A 17,542-nucleotide genomic window follows, 5' to 3' on the forward strand; every position below is an offset into this window, starting at 1 on the left:
GAACAGGAGCAGTGAAAAGACAGGAGGTGAAAATAGAAGGTGAGTGGAGACAGAAGGAAAAGTGGGAAGAAAAGGAGGTGAAAGACAGTCCATGGGTATGGGAGTGAAGGAGCAGAGGTTAGGAAAAGAAGAAACAGGGAGTTAAGAAAATAAAAGCCTGGGGGGGTCAGAAACAGTGCGGGGGCGTTTGTTGGCAAAGTCACATGATCCTCAGAGAAACTTTACACAAACCAGCTGTTCAACGCAAAAACACGCTCACACACACACTCAGACACACTAACATGCTAAAACGCACACACATGTTGAGCTTCAGAGAGGTTACACATGAATTAAAACTGTGTGCAGTTCAGGGACTGTCGGTTCTTTCAGCTCTGTGACAAACAGCCGCTGAAACAGCTGTTAACATCTGTCAGCGCTGATCCCCGTAACCATGGAGACCACAGAACTGTCAAAGACCGATCTGTGGGAAGCCCGTGATGTGTTCGCTGACAATCGACGAAAATAAACACCACGTGCAGAAAAGGTTTGCACAGCTGTCATGATGAGCAATAAAACTTTTAGAATGAAGCAAAAATTAAACACAAGCAGCGGAAACACTGAGAACAGCAATGTTTTTGTCCTGTTTGTTGAGATTTTCAGGCATCAGTTGAAGCTTTAAGCTGCTGTTTGACATCTAAATAAATAAGTTCAATTTGGACTTTTGTCTAAGAAATCTGGTGAAGAATAATTTTGAATCGTTCAGACTAAAGTCCATCAGTTAAAAGCAGTTTTAAAGAGCATCTTCGCACCAACACATGGACTCTCTCTGTCTTGGCCACGCCCACCACAACATCCCAGAGTACACCTGAGCATCACTGCAACCAGGTGAACCTTTAAACTGCTGGAGGTCAACAGAAACAGGACCTTCAGGGAGTTAAATTACTCTCCACACAGTCATATTTGTATTTATATCTGTACAGCATCACAAAATCGTTTTAAAACTGAATTTAATGTAAACAGATTGTGTTTATTTGATGAATCCTCTAAGCAACAGTTTTAAAAGTTGGGTCATCTTAAATAAAATGGCCATTTTAATCAAAGACATATAATTTAATTGGATATTTAATCAAAATGATTTTATTCTAGATGTCTCAGTTACAGATTCGCCATGACTTAACGGTTTGCTCCAACTAGATTCTGTAAAAGAACCAAAAAATTTTGGGCTCTTTGCTGCAACCATGAAGACATTTATGACTCATCTGTGACCAACAGTCACCTGACAAAAATTCTGTGACTTTTCAGTTGATCTGCATGTTGCGTTTACACAGAGCAGAGAAGAGACGAGTTTGGAAACAAATTCAAATGCAAGCAGTTAAATATTTACAGTGTGTAGTGTCAGTATTCATTTTTACAGTATTGGTAACACGTGGACACTTGGAAAAATGCTGTACGTGATAACAACGAAAGCCAACTTTAGTTTCTTCTCCTTTTATGATTTATGCCATACTGTGTCATGCTGCACAAAACACATTTCTGAGTTCGCTCTCCTTCTAGTTTTTGTTGTTGTGTTTTCACAGAGTTTCAAGACTTTATATTGCAATGTAAAAATGAGACCAGAGCCAAAAAAGTTTTTAAAAAATCCACCCAGAAACTGTTCGGGTGAATAAGTCGTGAAACTTTGTCGTAATTATCAAAGAATTTTACAGACGCCTAGTGAACTGTTTGGCCTTCTGAGCTCTGTTAACCTCAATTACTGCCTTTAATTAGGCTGCAAATGAACAACAGCACACAGAGCATCAATTCCCTGCAGGACCGTAAACGGCACATTAACAGGCTAACTGCATTTCTCACCATAATCTCACGAGACACTTCAGTAAATCTGCAGCAATCACCTGGTTTCACCTAGAAATCTGCAGCCTTTTTACTTAAACTGACAGCAGGTAAAATTATTTCATTATAACTCTGGTTGAAATAACTCATTTTGAATCATTATACATCATTAATAATATTTACTGAAGGGCTGCTTTTAAAAAAACGAGTGTCCTTTTAGATTTACGATCTGAATCAAGCAACTAATCAGGGTGAACTCGCATTCAATCACAGCCACCATTCAAACATGGATTATACAAGTTCAGAAGTTGCAACTTCTGATACCTCCTTTGCCTGCAGCAACTCCCAGAAAACAAGCCAAGAGAAGGCAGAACTGGGAGGAGAAGAGAAATACTATAATAGTGCTAAATAAAAATAGAGGTCAGACAAGGTTCGACATCGGCGAGACATTTTTCTGATGCTGAGAGCTGCAGGGCTGTGAGAAGATGCCTTATTCTGTAGCTCGTAAATAAAACCACAGCATGGAAGTCCTGCACTCAAACTTTTACTTGAGCAAATTCACAGAAGTTTTAAAGCAAACTGTAGGTTTGTGTGGACACTGGTTTATATTTAAAACGGTTTACTTCAGTATAATTAATTTGCTCATGAAACCAAATTTCTATCACACAGATGCAGCTCTCAGAATTATTAGCAGCTTTATAACCGACAAAGATATAAAAGCTGCTGTTGTTTTATATTGAGAGGCAGGTTAGCTTTTTAAAAAATCACCACTACATCATTTACCAGCCAGAAAGTGTAAAAAGAGAAAAAATTGTCCAATTTTCCACTTTGTGATAGTTGAGCTGCTATGACATGTTCTTCCACCAGGACTCAACCAAATCTAAGCTTAATATCGAAATATTTAATTTAAAAATTATAATAATAAAAAAAAGCCAAAAATGAACCATTTTTAGTAACCTAATTCAGTAAAAAACAAAAAATTCTGCATTCTTTAATGCAGCAATGAAGATACTAGTGACTCAGCTGTGACTAACAGTCTCCTAACAAAAATTCTGGGAATTTTCTGCTGAACTGCAGGCAGTGTTTACACTAAGCAGAGGGGAAACAAGTCTGGACACAAATTAAAAAGTAGTGAAATATCTGCAGCATGTAAAGCCGCACTTCATTTTCCATTATTGGTAATATCTGTGGGCACTTGGAAAAATGCTATGCATAGTGATTCTAGTTTTTTTTCATTTCCAGAAAGTAAATATTCAAGGCAATTCAACTTTCTTTTATGATTTATGGCATTAAAACTGCTGCAGAGAAGACATGTTTAAGCTCTCTTTTCTTCTAACGGTTAAATAATGAAGTGGGACTTTATATTAAAGTGAAAATGAGCCCACAGTGAGGGGGAAAAAAGCCTAGAAACTACTTGAAAGTCAGAGAATTTAGCCCAAACTAAGATCTGTATCATGAAAATACACAATTATTAGCAGTTTATGAGCAACAAAAATGTGAAAGTTTACAAGAGCTGCTGTTAAAACCTGCAGCACTTTAAATATTTACAGCTGTTTTTCTTGCAGGTTTGTTAAAAAGTGGAGGTTTTCTTCAGTGCTGAATGAAGCTCCACTGGCTTCATCCATGCAAACAGAAGAGGAAGACCTCCAGCGTGCCGGTGCCGTGGGGTCGGTGGGGGGTAAACATGTCACATTACAGTCAAACAGTGGAATAAATTCATGCAGAGCAGGAAGTTAAACAGCTGCAACGCTCAGTTTTAAAGACTCACCAGCAGCCAGCAGCAGCAGCAGCAGCACTGAGACTCCGAGCAGAGACACAAACCTGAAGCTGGACATGATTCACATGGAGAGGAGAGGGGTGAGAGAGAGGGGGGGAGGCAGAGAGGGAGAGAGGGGGAGGATGGACGGATGGACGGATGGACGGATGGATGTGACAGAAGAGACAAAGAGGCAGCAGAGAGAGAAGAAGCTCAGAGAGGTGTGATGGTCTGAACGGCTGAGCTCTGAATGAACACTGGGAGGAAAGGGGGAGGAGAGAGAGAGAGAGAGAGGAGAGGGGGGAGGAGAGGAGGGCTGCTCTGGTTTTCCTGCCAAGTTTGTTCTCCCCATTTGCCAAACATGAAGAGAGAGAGACATTCAGAGTCGCAGAGGGAGAGAGAAACAAAGACAGAAAACAGGTTTACTACAAACACACTTAAAGGATCATTCCGCCCCATTTCAAGCTTTCATGTATCGGTTGTGTCACTATGCAAACTTCTACACCTCCGATGTGGAGATTAAAGAGGACAAAATAGCATTTATTGAGGAAAAAAACTGATTATTTTTTTGTTTTCAGTGAGACTGAAAGGAAACCGGAAAGAAAAGAAAGGATGTGGGTTCCAGATGGGGAATAACGGCTATTTGATCAATCAAGCAGTTAATTAGACTTTATTTGGGCAGCATTTCTCATACAAATTAATTGTAACAAAGTGCTTTACAGAGCAGAAGGAATAAAAAAGGTAATAAAAATGATACCAGTCCACCACCACCTTATAAATGCTGTGTTTTAACTGAAGGATTCAATAAAACAGGAACTGAGAAAACGCTATGATAAAGTGAAGTGAGGAATGACAAAAAAAGTACATCAAGATTCAATAAAGCAAAATAAGACAGTAATAAAAAAAATCATAAAAGACAAATAAACTAGATTAAAGGGTAACTTAAAATAAAATAAAGCAAAATAGGACGGCAATTAAGACTGAAATAATAAAAGAGAAATAAAACAGATTTAAAAAGCATGTCAAGATTCACAAAAGCTAAAGTCCTAAAAAAATTTAAGACAGATAAAATAGACTGAAAATCATGCTTATGATCTTTAAAGCAAATAAAACTATAATAAAAAATACATAAAAGATAAATAAAATAGACTAAAATGTACGACAAGTTGAATAAAAAAAATATAACTAGAATTTAAAAAAATCTAAAATCTAATTAAAATAGATGAAAAATCATGTTAAAATTTATAGAAGCAAAACAAGAATATTAAAAAAGTCAAGTGATAAAAAATAAAATAGATTAAAATGTATAAATAAATGAATGAATAAATCAATAAATGTATGAATGTACAAACAGAGAAATAAATAACTAAATCCACTTAAGTATCACTTTAAAATGATGCTTACCCCCCCCCCAAAAAAAAAAATAATAATAATAATAATAATAATAATAAAATAGGATATCTTAACTCCCTCAGGGATTTTTCAGTCCTCAGTATACCTAATTTTACTTTCCAACAACAGCAAATATGTGTAAAAATAAATAAATGTGAAAAATAAATGTAAAAAATGAAAATAAAGTAAAAAACTGTGTCATTTTATAGCCAAATGTTGTGGGAGAACATCTTAACAACCATTCAGATGTTTGAGGACACAGTTTGTCCTGTTAATTAAAAAGTTCACATGTACATTTTCTGTGATACTAAACTGAGAAATTTTGTAAAATAACTATTGTAAAGAAATAAGTAAACAAAGCCTTTTTAACTTTTAAAACATCCATTTCTTACAGGGTAGAAATGATCTCTTCACTTCATTGCATTGCAGCTCAGTGTTTTGAGCTTTGTGGGTGAGTTTATGTGAGGCTTGAGAGTGTTGGGAGGTGGAGGAGGAGAGTATGATGGATGACGGACTCTGAACTGAGGTAAGAGACAAGAGGAGAAATTTGGCAAGAAAAAAAGAAGACTTATCTGAACCAGGGTCCAACAAAGATGTAAGCATCCAGAGAGGTGGTGGAAAGAATTAAATCCAGTCCTGCTGCTGATGAGGCTGCGACTGCTTAAACTTTAACACTTTCAGCTGGTTCTGGGCTTTAAAGCCACTCTGTTTACTCTAATACATCATAATGTAAAGCAAAAATGGCCAGAAACTGGACTGTTCCTCTTGAAATTTCCTTTTTAAAACTCTCATTTCACTCTGTTGTCCTCCATGTTGTCTTTGTTAGCAGCTCACAGGTTTGTCTGATTTATCATCTCACTTCCTGTTTTGTTTACTTCCTGTCCAGGTAGAAAAAAGTGCTGTACTGTCCATTGTTTTATTCCTAAACATTTAAACCCTTTTCACATATGAATTATGTGACATTACTGCTTTATCAGTTTGTCAAAATGACGGCATTTTAGTATTCAACCATTCCTGTGGCTTTAATGTTCCTCACAGCTTCATGTACACATACCCACAACAGTGAGTCACGGTGTGATATTTATTATACAGATTAGACAGAGCATCAAGTGATTTTAATAATGTATAAAATTCTAAAAAATTCTGTCCATGTTTGATGATAATCTAACAACTACTTTACCAAAAATAAAATAAAAACATCTTAAATGCTGTGATGGAGCTCAAGACTCAACCTGAAGATGGCCGCCATGTTACAAATTCTCACCTACGTGAAGCGAAGTTCCATCTTCAATGTGAACTGCTAATAAAACCTGATCCTTCCTGTCTCCATGTCAGGGGTAATTTAGAATTACAAGTAATTACAGGGGATCCTTTTCAACATAAGGCAGAACTCCAGCGAAAATGTAAACAAAGCCATTACGTGCATCACGATATCGATCAGTTCTTCGGAAAAATCACGAATACTAATGACTTTCATGCATGTATGAGTGAAGAAAACAGAATATGTTGCACTGTTTTTACAACTTGAGCATTTTATTATATCTAATTGCACTTCCATGGAGATGGCTTTCCTGTTCTTTGAAGCACTGCCATCAGAAGACTCTGACTTATGCTTGGGAGCCATAATGAAGGGCAAAATGTTAGCGAATGTAGCACAATCTAAGGTGGCGTACAACTGGAGAATGTAAACAAAGCTGTCTTATAGCACCGCGTGACAACGTATTCATCCGCTCGCCACATGGTGATGTATTCGTCCGCTCCGCTTGCCAACTAGTTCCACGTAACCAGTTCCAACGTAATGACGAAATGCTGTCGGTCAAGGACATCGTAAACCGAAGATCCCCTGCAATGAAGTTATTGCTGTGGGGCATAAACGCATGCAGACACTAAAATGGATCCTACTGCTGTCTGATGTTGCAGGTGTTTAATAAGCTCAGAGGAAAGACTCCTAAACAACTAGAAGCAACAAACTGAACTTCAGCTCATGCTAACATTTAGTCAACAAAAAAACACAAACTTGATTACATTCATCTTTCTCTAGAGTTACCATCTCTGTCTTCATCAGAGTAAATTCGATTTTTGTGGACATTTCGATTCATTATAGATGTGAAATTGAAAAAAGTTGTATTCCGTGACTTTCCAATTGCGTCTTTTGCTCCGTTTTGACTTTGGAGCTGTATTGATGTTGAAATATAGAAAAAGTTTTCTCAACTCAAAAGTACCGCCACTTGTGCATGTCTACCTATTAATGGTTTGCCCTGCAGTTCAGACTATGTTGAAAGTGAAAAGTTGCTCGATCCGACTTAGAAAGATGTCCTTCAGGGCTTTAACACAAAAGCGAGCAGGGTGTTTATTCAGACATAAAGCCAACATGGTCAGATTAACAGAAAAGAGAGCATGTCTGAAAGGAGCTTTAGCTAACTGCATTAAGATCTCCATGCAGAGGTTATCACTGTCCAAACAAATAACAAACATATTCATCCACGTATGACTTTCATGTTCATACAAGCCCAAAGTCTACCTCTAGAATCCACACACTGTATATAAAAGACAGACGGAACCACTGTAGCATCACCTGTGTTGAAACTTGCTTTATCATCTGTTTTCCACTATATGGGACCATAATTTACAAAATAAAATTCATGCTGTATTAAAGACGACTTAGAACTAGTAATTGAAACCATAAACACATTATTAACATATTTACAGAGGTAACAAGTTAAGTGAGAAGTAGGTTAATTTCTAATACACTTTTATACAATCGAACAACCAGAGGAGTCGGCCCTGCTGGTCGTTAGAAAGAATTCAGGTTTAATGCATTCACTTCTCCAGTGCAGAGGCTACGTCCGTCTTTTACAGTTTATAGTTCTGACATATTCTTTAATTTACTCTAAATACTACAATACCCATGAGCATCAGCTACCAGGCAGAGTTTTTCTGCTTTTTAAAATAAAAGTAATGTTGAATCCTAACAAAAAAACATTACACAGGCGAGAAGTAATCTTACTCTGAAGCTAACAGGAACACATAAAAGTGACTGTTAATGCTACGCTAAGCTAAACTCAGCTAATTAGTCGCTTTACATTGTCATTAAAGAAATAATGTCTATGTTGCTGTTCTATTCAGTTGATTCAAAAGAAGTGTAATGGCGATGTTGTTCTGTAAGTAAAATAGAAGTGAGGAAAAACATTTTGCTGGAAATGTTGATAAAAAAATATTTAATCTTTAGATTTTCTTGTAATTTTTCACAAATTCCAAAAACTCTAAACAAAGCAATTTTACAATGCAGCAAAACAAAACCATACCATACAAATTAATCATGCAAGGAGACTGCATCTTAAATATTACACGTCTTCCTATTTGTACTACAGCTAAATGCATCATGTAGACATTAAAACCTCAGTAATTTAAATATCAACCTGAAGTCTGGTGGACTGATGGAAATAAAAGCGCAAGAACTTGACAAATTTCATGTGTTTTATAATTCAGATTTTAGCAGCTTCAATGCAATGCAATTCCAATAACATTATTATTGTTCAAGATGTTTATACATTTAAGTGTCTTCTTCAGTTGAAACTATGTTCGCATGAGAATTTTCTCAGCCTCAAATAAAACAGAAGAGCAAAAAGGATCACACATAATAATAAAGCTTTACATATGGAGCATTTTGTGTCCCTTAATTAGTATTTCAGTGTTTTCATGCTGTTCTTTCTTATTATGTAAACACTCCGGAGTTAGGCTCAGTGTTAAATATACATTGGCACATATATAATAGTTCTCTGACGATATTAGCGTTTGTGTTTGTGACCTGAAAGCAGTTTGTAAAGCTGATCTGTAAAAGCTGTTTAGATCTCAAACAGCTGCAGAGCATCAACCCGTCAGATCTCAGGGCTAAATTCCTGTTCTCCACCTCTGAGGTGTGTTTGCATTTGATTATTCCTGTCTGGTCCTGTCCCCCCGAACACAACACATTGTCTGCATTAGACAGGAAAGCCCCACAGCTGCAGCAGCGCTCGAACACAACGCGAAGAACCAGCTCATGTTTCAGATTCTGCAGGTTCAGATTGAAGTAGAAGCAGAGTAGCTTCGGCTGAAACTGAGCCGGTTTGTATCTACGGGGTTAAAACCAGTAAAAATGTGTGGTCCGATCTTTTACAGAGTTCCTCCCTCTGGGTAATAAAGGCTCTTTGTTTTCTCCCTCACAGCTGGAGACCAAACAATAGATTCTGGAATCTATTTTCAGTTCTCTGGGAAACCCACTTTATAATGACCTCATCATGATGTCACCAGATATGGACGTCTCAATGAGTTTGACGTTTTATTAGTCAGCTTCCATCCTGTTTCAGCCCATAAATAGCAAACAATCACAAGATATCATCAAGATATCAACACTGTCTCTTTGTTATCAGCTGAGACACACTCAGACTGGACAGCAAGGTGTATCGGTTTATCAGGCTAATTTCTTTCATAACAATGACACACTTAAAAAAAAACAACAACAACAACATTGAAAACGCTGAGAAATTTCCAAAAGAATTACAAATAAGTTTTAACACTTAACCGATGAGAGAAACGATGAGACTGTGCTTTTATTGTGCTAGGCTAACACTTTAAATTTGCTTCCAGCCTTCGTGCTAAGCTAGGTCGAACCCATATTGGGTGAGCTTAAATTGATCTGAAATTTCTATATGATAACAAAATACATTTCATAAAATCTTGCAGTGAACATTCCTGCTAGCTTCTAGTTAGCTTGCAAGGTAGCATATCGGCTACCAAACATTAGCCTGTTAACAGCTGACATCTATGGTTTATTACGGTTTATTGGGAATCCCTGTTGTTGATAATGACTATCATACAGCTTTAGCAAAATCTCAGAGGTTTTTGTGATTGCTGTCACTGAAAATAAGCAAATTTGCAGTAGATTTTATTTACTTGTTTCTTAGTTGTAACAGCTAAGCTAGGTGAAACATGAATTAGATCATCTCTGCACTACACAAGATTAAATTGTTTTGAAAACTTTAAAAAATGGCTATCAAGAACATTTCAGAATATCTGAATAAACATTCCCACTTGCTACTGGTTAGCTCGCAAGCTAACAAATCAGCCATTGCTACATCAAACAAACATTAGCCCGTTAACAACCGAAGTTTGTGTTTTCTAATATAGAATAGAACATAATTGGTACCAATTGCGAGTTAGCTTAAGCTAATTTTAGCATCATTTGTTGTTGATAATTACTATAATAGAGATTTATTAACAATTTTAAGAGGGTTTTGTGATTGTTGCTACAAAGAATGAGTGAATTTCCAGCAGATTTAGTTAGTTCTGACAGCGCTAGGCTAATAGTTTCCACCTGCTTCCAGTCTTTGTGCTAAGCTAAGCTAAGCTAAGCTAAACAGATACTGGACCATGTCTGTACTGGACAAGATTATACTGATCTGATAATTGCTACCAAGAACATTTCATAAAATGCCTTACTGGACATTCCCACTAGCTGCTAGTTAGCTTGCAAGCTAATATTTAAGCTAGGCTAGCACCACGTATCATGTAAAAGTTAGTTATTACAATATTTTTCAGACAAATGAACAGTCATTGTGTATATTGGTTTGGTAAAGCATAATTAAAGTCGAAGTATGTAGACTATTAATTCAATATCTAGCCAACATTTCCAACCATATAACAATTCATTTTGCCACAAGTTATGTTTAACTAACCATTTAATCCATTTTTTACTGCTAACTATTTATTACAACACAATATTTTCTAATCAATTCATAATTTTAGTTTTTAAGTTGGTTGAGCTACTGTTTTTCCCCTTGTTAACTGTAAAAGTACCATTGGGGGTAAATGTACTTTTTGGTGACGACTGGTTTAGCTGAACATTCAGATGAGCTATCGGACAGCAGCAGCGGTGGGTTCAGGATGTAATCTGCTGTGAGAGCTGGATTAAATCAGATTAAACCAGCAGCCACTTTGTAAGTTTCAGATGTTTGTCCAGATGAAACAGCGCCTGAGTGAAAAGCACCTGATTTGGAGATGAAAACATGACGGATCAGCAGTGCAGGACTGTGTGGGAGTTCTGGCTCCACATCAGCATGATTCAGCTGTAATTATGTGAGATTTGGAGGTTTTATCGGCGAGGCAGCAGTGATTATCAGATTAAATCCTGTAGTTTCTGGTAGGAGGAGGCAGCTCTCAGTTTGTCTGCCAGGAATTTAGGTGACGAGCAACTGAAGTTACAACAAGCCAACAAATCAAAGCTGCTTTGATCGACTCTGAGACAGTGGAGGAAATGTCTTCCTGCCGTTGACGCTGACAACAGGCTGCATGCTGGGACATCTTTCACAATGCTAATGCAAGGCAGGGGGATGCTAACAGATGCTAATAGATGCTAATGGGACTTGTTATGGATGAACTTTCCAGCTGGGACGACCAGAGGTGGCATCCAAGTAAAAGTAGCTGCTCAAAATAAGACTCAAATAGAAGTCATCAAAGTACCAAATTAAAGTATGGTTAATGAAAAAAATAGTTGATGAGAGCACAAAAATATTGGCCCACCATTGTGTTTTCTTATTTCTCGTACATGTAAACTCCCACATGGATTTATCTCTCTTGTATCCACACCGGGATTTTTTTAATTACAATTTTGGTTGTTGTCTCCTTCATGTTGTATTATATTGTAACAGGGTGTCTGATCTTCCTAAAAACAGGCCAGCATATGACTCATAGTCAAAGTAGTCAGCTCCACATTATTCTTTTGAATAAATCAGCACATCCACAATTATAGATGGATAATAAATCACAGGATATGTGAGTGAAACAAACAAGTGGCTTTGAAACAAATGCCAAAATTCTACCATTTATTAAAGCCAAGAACAGTTAATACTGAAAAAAAAATCCTATTTTTAACTTTTAATCAGTAAGTTTATAATCTGTTCCATCAGGTAAATTAGAATAAATAACATCAAAATCATAATATATAATCAAAAAAATTGCCAAAAATAAACTACTTGCTTTAACCAGATTGTGTAAAAAACTAAAAATTCTGAACTCCTCGGCAAAACTTTAAGGCCATCAGTGACTCAGCTGTGACCACCGTTCTTGGCATAAAAATTCTGCAGGCTGTGTTTACACAGAGCAGAGACACAAGTATGGAAACTGAGTAAATATATAAGTAGTGAAATATGTATGGCATGTAGACTTTATGTGGCAGTGAAAAAAAAGCCTAGAAACTGCTCAGTGTTCTGAAGGTTAAGGTCAAACTAAAGGTTTAGTCAATTATGAGATCAGTCATTTAGGATCATAAGGAGACAAAGAGGAGCCACTTTATTGTGAATTATTTATTATAAAGTGTAAAAAGTCATATAAAACTGATATCAGTCATATCTAAAGAAAAGAAAAGAAGTTTACTTTTGTGTGTCTTCGTCAATTAAAAGACAAATATGTTCGTTTCAGCTCCAACAGTTACATCAAGCGCACGATACATGTCTCATTGTTTTTCTAAAATATGAAAAAAAATGCAAGAATTTTTACCAGACAACTTGAATAACTCTATTTGGAAAGAAGCAAATAATCAAAGGGAAAAAAATCACATTGGAACCTTTCTTGTTTTGTGTAACATTGGCCAACACATCCAGAATATTTGTTTGCTCGGGCGTTCAGATCCGGCTTTGTTCTCGTCTTTGTTTTTGAGCTTTGCGTTGCTGACTGAAATTGTCAAACAGATTAGTCACGTTGCCTGGTGTGGTGGCAACTGAGTACCTGTTTTGGTCAACGTCCTCCTTTCTGGAGACAAAATATTTCCATATTTCTACTTCTTTTTTTGCAACCAAATCTTCCTTTTCAGTGTTTCTCCCCTGTTCCCTGCTGGAGCTGCATGTCAACAAACTCTGTGTCATTTAAATACACTTTAAAAAAAACTCTGTTTACCTAAGAACCCCTTACGTCAAAGTGAATTATGTTCTACAGACACAAGACACACAGACTTTCCTTTTAGATTAGTCATGGAAAATTACATCCATGTGAGTTTTCTATTTGTGTTAAGCAACAGAAAATGTGAGTTAATTTGCTTTGGAGGTGTAATGTGACTATTCACAATGTTGATACTAAAGCAACATACTGTGTAGCACTACGGGAAACTGGGAAATACTGACTCTCTATTTATAATATCAGCAATAATTCAAGAAAAATACTTGTTGAACAGTAACCAGATGGACTGACTTCAGAATGTAAAGAATTATTTCAAAGGTTCCATTTTAAATGCATGTAAATATGAATTATTCTGGAAAAGAAAAGAAATATTAAGATGCTTTAAATAAATCAAAATATTCAGTTTATTAACTGATTAGCTTTAGCCTCGGTTGTTTCTGTGCTAATGGTTACCCTCTGTGTCAGATTTCTGTATTATGGGTTTCTTTTTCATTATATATTCCTGTCATTTATTAAACAAGTGTAGAAGCAGAAATGTTAAAATGAGATATTAGCATCATTTAGCACTGGCGCTAACTCTGATATCTGGTGGGAATTCCAGGTACATTAGCATCAGTTAGCACTTGGGCTATCTCTCAGGACTCTAGTACTTAGTAACTCAGGTTATTCAGGTATGTAAGCTAACTTTTCTTGACTTTGGTGGGAATATCGGGCACGCTATCATTTCTTCATGTCAGTCCTATTTCTTAAAACTCTGGTGGGAACCTTAGATATGACTGCATCAGTTAGCACTGAAGCTCACTTTCCGGACTCTGGTGGAAATATCAGGTACATTAGCAATACTTTGTGTTGGAGCTAACTTTCTGAAATCTGGTGAAAGTCTTAGGTACATTAGCATCAGATGGTACTGGAACTATCTTTAAGGACTCTGGTCAGAACTCAGGTACATTAGCATCACCTAGAGCTGGAGCTCCCTTTCTTGACCTTGGTGAGAATTCCAGGTAAATTAGCATCAGTTAGCACAGGGGCTATATGTCAGAACTCAAGTGGAAACTCAGGATTTTTAGCATCAGTTAGTGCCACAGCCCACTTTCTGGACCCAGGTGGGAATTTCAGCTATGCTAGCATCATTTAACGCTGGAGCTACGTTTCTGAACTCTGGTGGAAACCTCAGGTAACTTAGCATCAGTTAGCGCTAAAACTAACTTTCAGGACTCAGGTGAGATTATCAGACACCTTAGCATCTGTTCACGTTAGACCTATCTCTCAAGTGGAAATCTTAGGTATGGTAGCATCAGTTAGCGCTGAAGCTTACTTTCAAGACTCTGGTGATAGTCTCAGGTACATGAGCATGAGTTAGTGCAGGGGCTAACTTTCTGGACTCTGGTGGAAATCTCAGGTACATTAGAGCTATCTCTCAAAACTTTTGGAAATCTTAGGTACATTTGTGTCAGTTCTATCTGGATTCTGGTGGGAATTTTAGGTAATTTAGCATCAGTTAGCACTGACGCTGACTTTCTGGACTCTGACAATAGTCTCAGGTAAGTTACCGTCAACTTGTGTTATAGCTAACTTTTTGAAGTCTGGTGGAAATCTCAGGTACATTAGCAACAGTTCTTTCTGGACTCTGGTGGGAATCTAAGGAATGACAGCATCAGTTAGCACTGAAGCTAACTTTCTGGTCTCTGGTGATAATCTCAGGTATGTGAGCATGAGTTAGCACAGGAGCTAACTTTCTGGAATCTGATGGGAATCTCAGCTATGTTAGCATGATTTAGCACTGGATCTAGCTTTCTGGACTCTAGTAGAAACTCAGGTATGTTAGCCTCAGTTAGCGCTAGAGTTCACTTTCTGGATTCCAGTGGGAATTTCAGGTATGTTAGCATGAGTTACCGCTAGGGCTAACTTATTGGACCCTTGTGGGATTTTTCATTATGTTAGCATCAGTTAGCATTAGAGCTATCTCTCTGGACTCTGGTTGGGCTCTCAGGATTGATCTTTGCAATCTAAAACTGAATTTAACCAGGGGACAAGGGTCAAACAGTCAGGACATCCTTCCCACAATCACGTAGATCAGTCTGACATCAAAGACAGCTCTTAGTTTGTCGTAAAACACTGGTGATGTAGCGGAACATCTAATTAAAAGTACATCTGTTTAAGTCTCACAGGACACAAAACAACTATAGATGAAATACAAGCTTTTAACATTTACAGCTCTATTCTGAACAGTAGGAAGTGTTCATTCAGGTTCATAAGATAAGTCCTTTATTTCTCCCCACGCCAGGGGAAATTTACATTGTTACAGCAGCTTATGTAGCAATGGACGTAGTGATATTAATAAAATAATAATAGAACAGTAGTAATAATGTGGAAACAAATTCAAAATATCTGCAATCTGAGATATTCCATATGATCTGACTGGTCAGAAGCCTAATCAAATATATCTTTACCTATATGCAGATAAAACATGTTTATTTAGACTGTTTTCTATAATTCTGGTGTAAATGTCTGAAACTACATTAGGAGGTTCTGTTCTCCTCAGGACTTTATGAACCAGAGGTTATTTTTAGCCATAAATTCTGCAATAGTTTCCTTCCAACAGTTGATGTTCAAACAGCAGCTACTCTGAGGAATCTAAAGCATGGAGCGTGTTTTTCTTTCTTTTCCAGATGTGTCATTTCATCCATTTAAAGTCTTCAGTTTTGTCCACGCTGCAGAAAATTATGAAACCCCTGCGAAACTCTGGCTTTGTTTACATGTAAATGTCTTCAACATGTAGAAGTCAAGATAAACAGTGGAAAAGCATTGACGCGTTACAAAACTACATAAATAAGAAAAAATACTACAGCACTTCCAAATCTAAAAAAAATATAGATAAATATGAATACATCTCAAAGAAACTGTATCATGTGTCTCCAGGCATATATCACTGGTTATCTTTTGTATTTTTTTCTTCATTTTTGTCTAATTTAAGTGATATTTTGTGTGTTTTCTGACCCCTGAGGCTGAAACATGTTGGTGTGACCGTAAAACCTGACTGGATAAAAACATGAGGAGATTTAAACCGTCACTGCAGCAGAATTATGATTTTCTAAGATCAGGATCACCACATTCAGAGCCACTGTTGAAATGCATCGTGGGAAACCCAGTTTAACAGACGATCAGGTTAATCCCTCTGATGATGATCACACGCCGTCACTAAGACCACACAGCTTCACGCATGAACACACCTCTATCTCTGTGAGGACGTTTATCGACCCTGACATGTCCTCACAAGGTCTAAACCTCCTCTCAGATATGTAGTAGCTGTGCACGTACACAAACACAAACACAAACACACACACGTCCTGTTTGTAAAAACCATAAAAACCAAAAACCATCTGGAGACTAACGGAGCATTTCCTCTGAATAGATGACAGGAAGAGAGATGACTGGAAACAGGGGAAGAAGAACAGAGGAGAACAAAAGACACAACAAACAACAGTGTGATCATGACTGTTATTATGATTTAGGGCTGCCACTAACAACTGTTTTCCTATTCATAGACTATTTTAACAAATAGCTCGATAATGTAAATGATTTTGACAGACTCTATGAGACTGTATAATGCAGCTCCGTATAAAACAGAAGTGAAAGTTTACACATTAAAGTAGAAAACTGCAGGTTTAAACTTGAAACTAGAACATGAGGGTTTATTATTAAAGTCAGTTGTGCAACTCCCAAATAAATCATTTCCCACTATTGTGTAAGTGTTCTTGTATTTTGGTAGTAGCTTCAAATTCTAGGAAAACAAAGCTGAATTAGAATAGTCGTTAACTTATGCGTCTGGTGAGTTTGTCAGATGATGTTATAGAATCAATATTTAAGCAGCAATTTCGTTAACATGTCCTGATGGCACAATATATGTGAGCACAGAGAGCAGCAGAGAAGAGAACCAACCTAAAGTGCCTTTGGTGGGTTTTTCTTGAGCTGTGCTTCTGTAATGTGAAACTCTAGAGACCACAGTTTTGTTCTGTGAATTTAAGTATGAAACCTTTAAAACTTTTACACTGAACCAAGGTGAACTTTGCTGCCACTTAATGGAGTAAATGCAGGTTAAAAGTACTGATCTTGATGAATTTTCAGTGTCATCGACTATTCTAACAATTACCACTGGTGATTGTTGTTATCTGAGTTAAAAGTGAATTTTGCAGCATTAATCACACAAATTACATTTAATAAAAGCAAACCGAGATGTAATATGTACAGTAAGTAAGGCTACACTAACATTAGCCAGCATGATTATACCGATTTAAGTAAATCTGTTGTCTAATCTCCACACTATTAACAATTTTTTCAGGCGCTAATGCTATTGACTGTTACGTTAGCTTGCTAACAAGCAGGCACTCTAGGAACACATCCAGGTCTAGGAATTACTTAGTCTAGCTTAGCTTCAAAATGGGAAACAACATGGAGGGAACTACTAGACAATGTAGCAACAAACTGATGGCAAAGTTTTAACAGCTTGATTCGTGGTAGCTACAAGCAGTGGCACATAAAATACTGTGCAAGCTAGCAGTAGCCAGCTGATGTTCACAATGTGGTGTTAGCTAACCGTTGTGCAGCCTAAAATCCAAAGGCAATGTAGGCAATGTTATATGAAGTGTTTGGAGCTGG

At 37.1% G+C, this 17,542-nt stretch overlaps 1 protein-coding gene across 1 annotated transcript in view; it reads right to left on the reverse strand.

Moving 5' to 3' along the window:
* The window catches only part of si:ch211-191i18.2 (uncharacterized protein LOC564095 homolog), a 26,111-nt gene extending 22,315 nt beyond the window's left edge, over window positions 1-3,796 (reverse strand). The window contains exon 1 of the mRNA XM_035952516.2: window positions 3,578-3,796. Coding sequence (XP_035808409.2) covers window positions 3,578-3,644 — 67 coding nt within the window. The 5' untranslated portion in view covers window positions 3,645-3,796. The remainder of the gene's footprint in view (window positions 1-3,577) is intronic.
* Between the last annotated feature and the right edge of the window lie 13,746 nt (window positions 3,797-17,542).

Source organism: Amphiprion ocellaris, chromosome 15 (genome assembly GCF_022539595.1).
Source record: "Amphiprion ocellaris isolate individual 3 ecotype Okinawa chromosome 15, ASM2253959v1, whole genome shotgun sequence".
Lineage (NCBI taxonomy): Eukaryota > Metazoa > Chordata > Actinopteri > Pomacentridae > Amphiprion > Amphiprion ocellaris.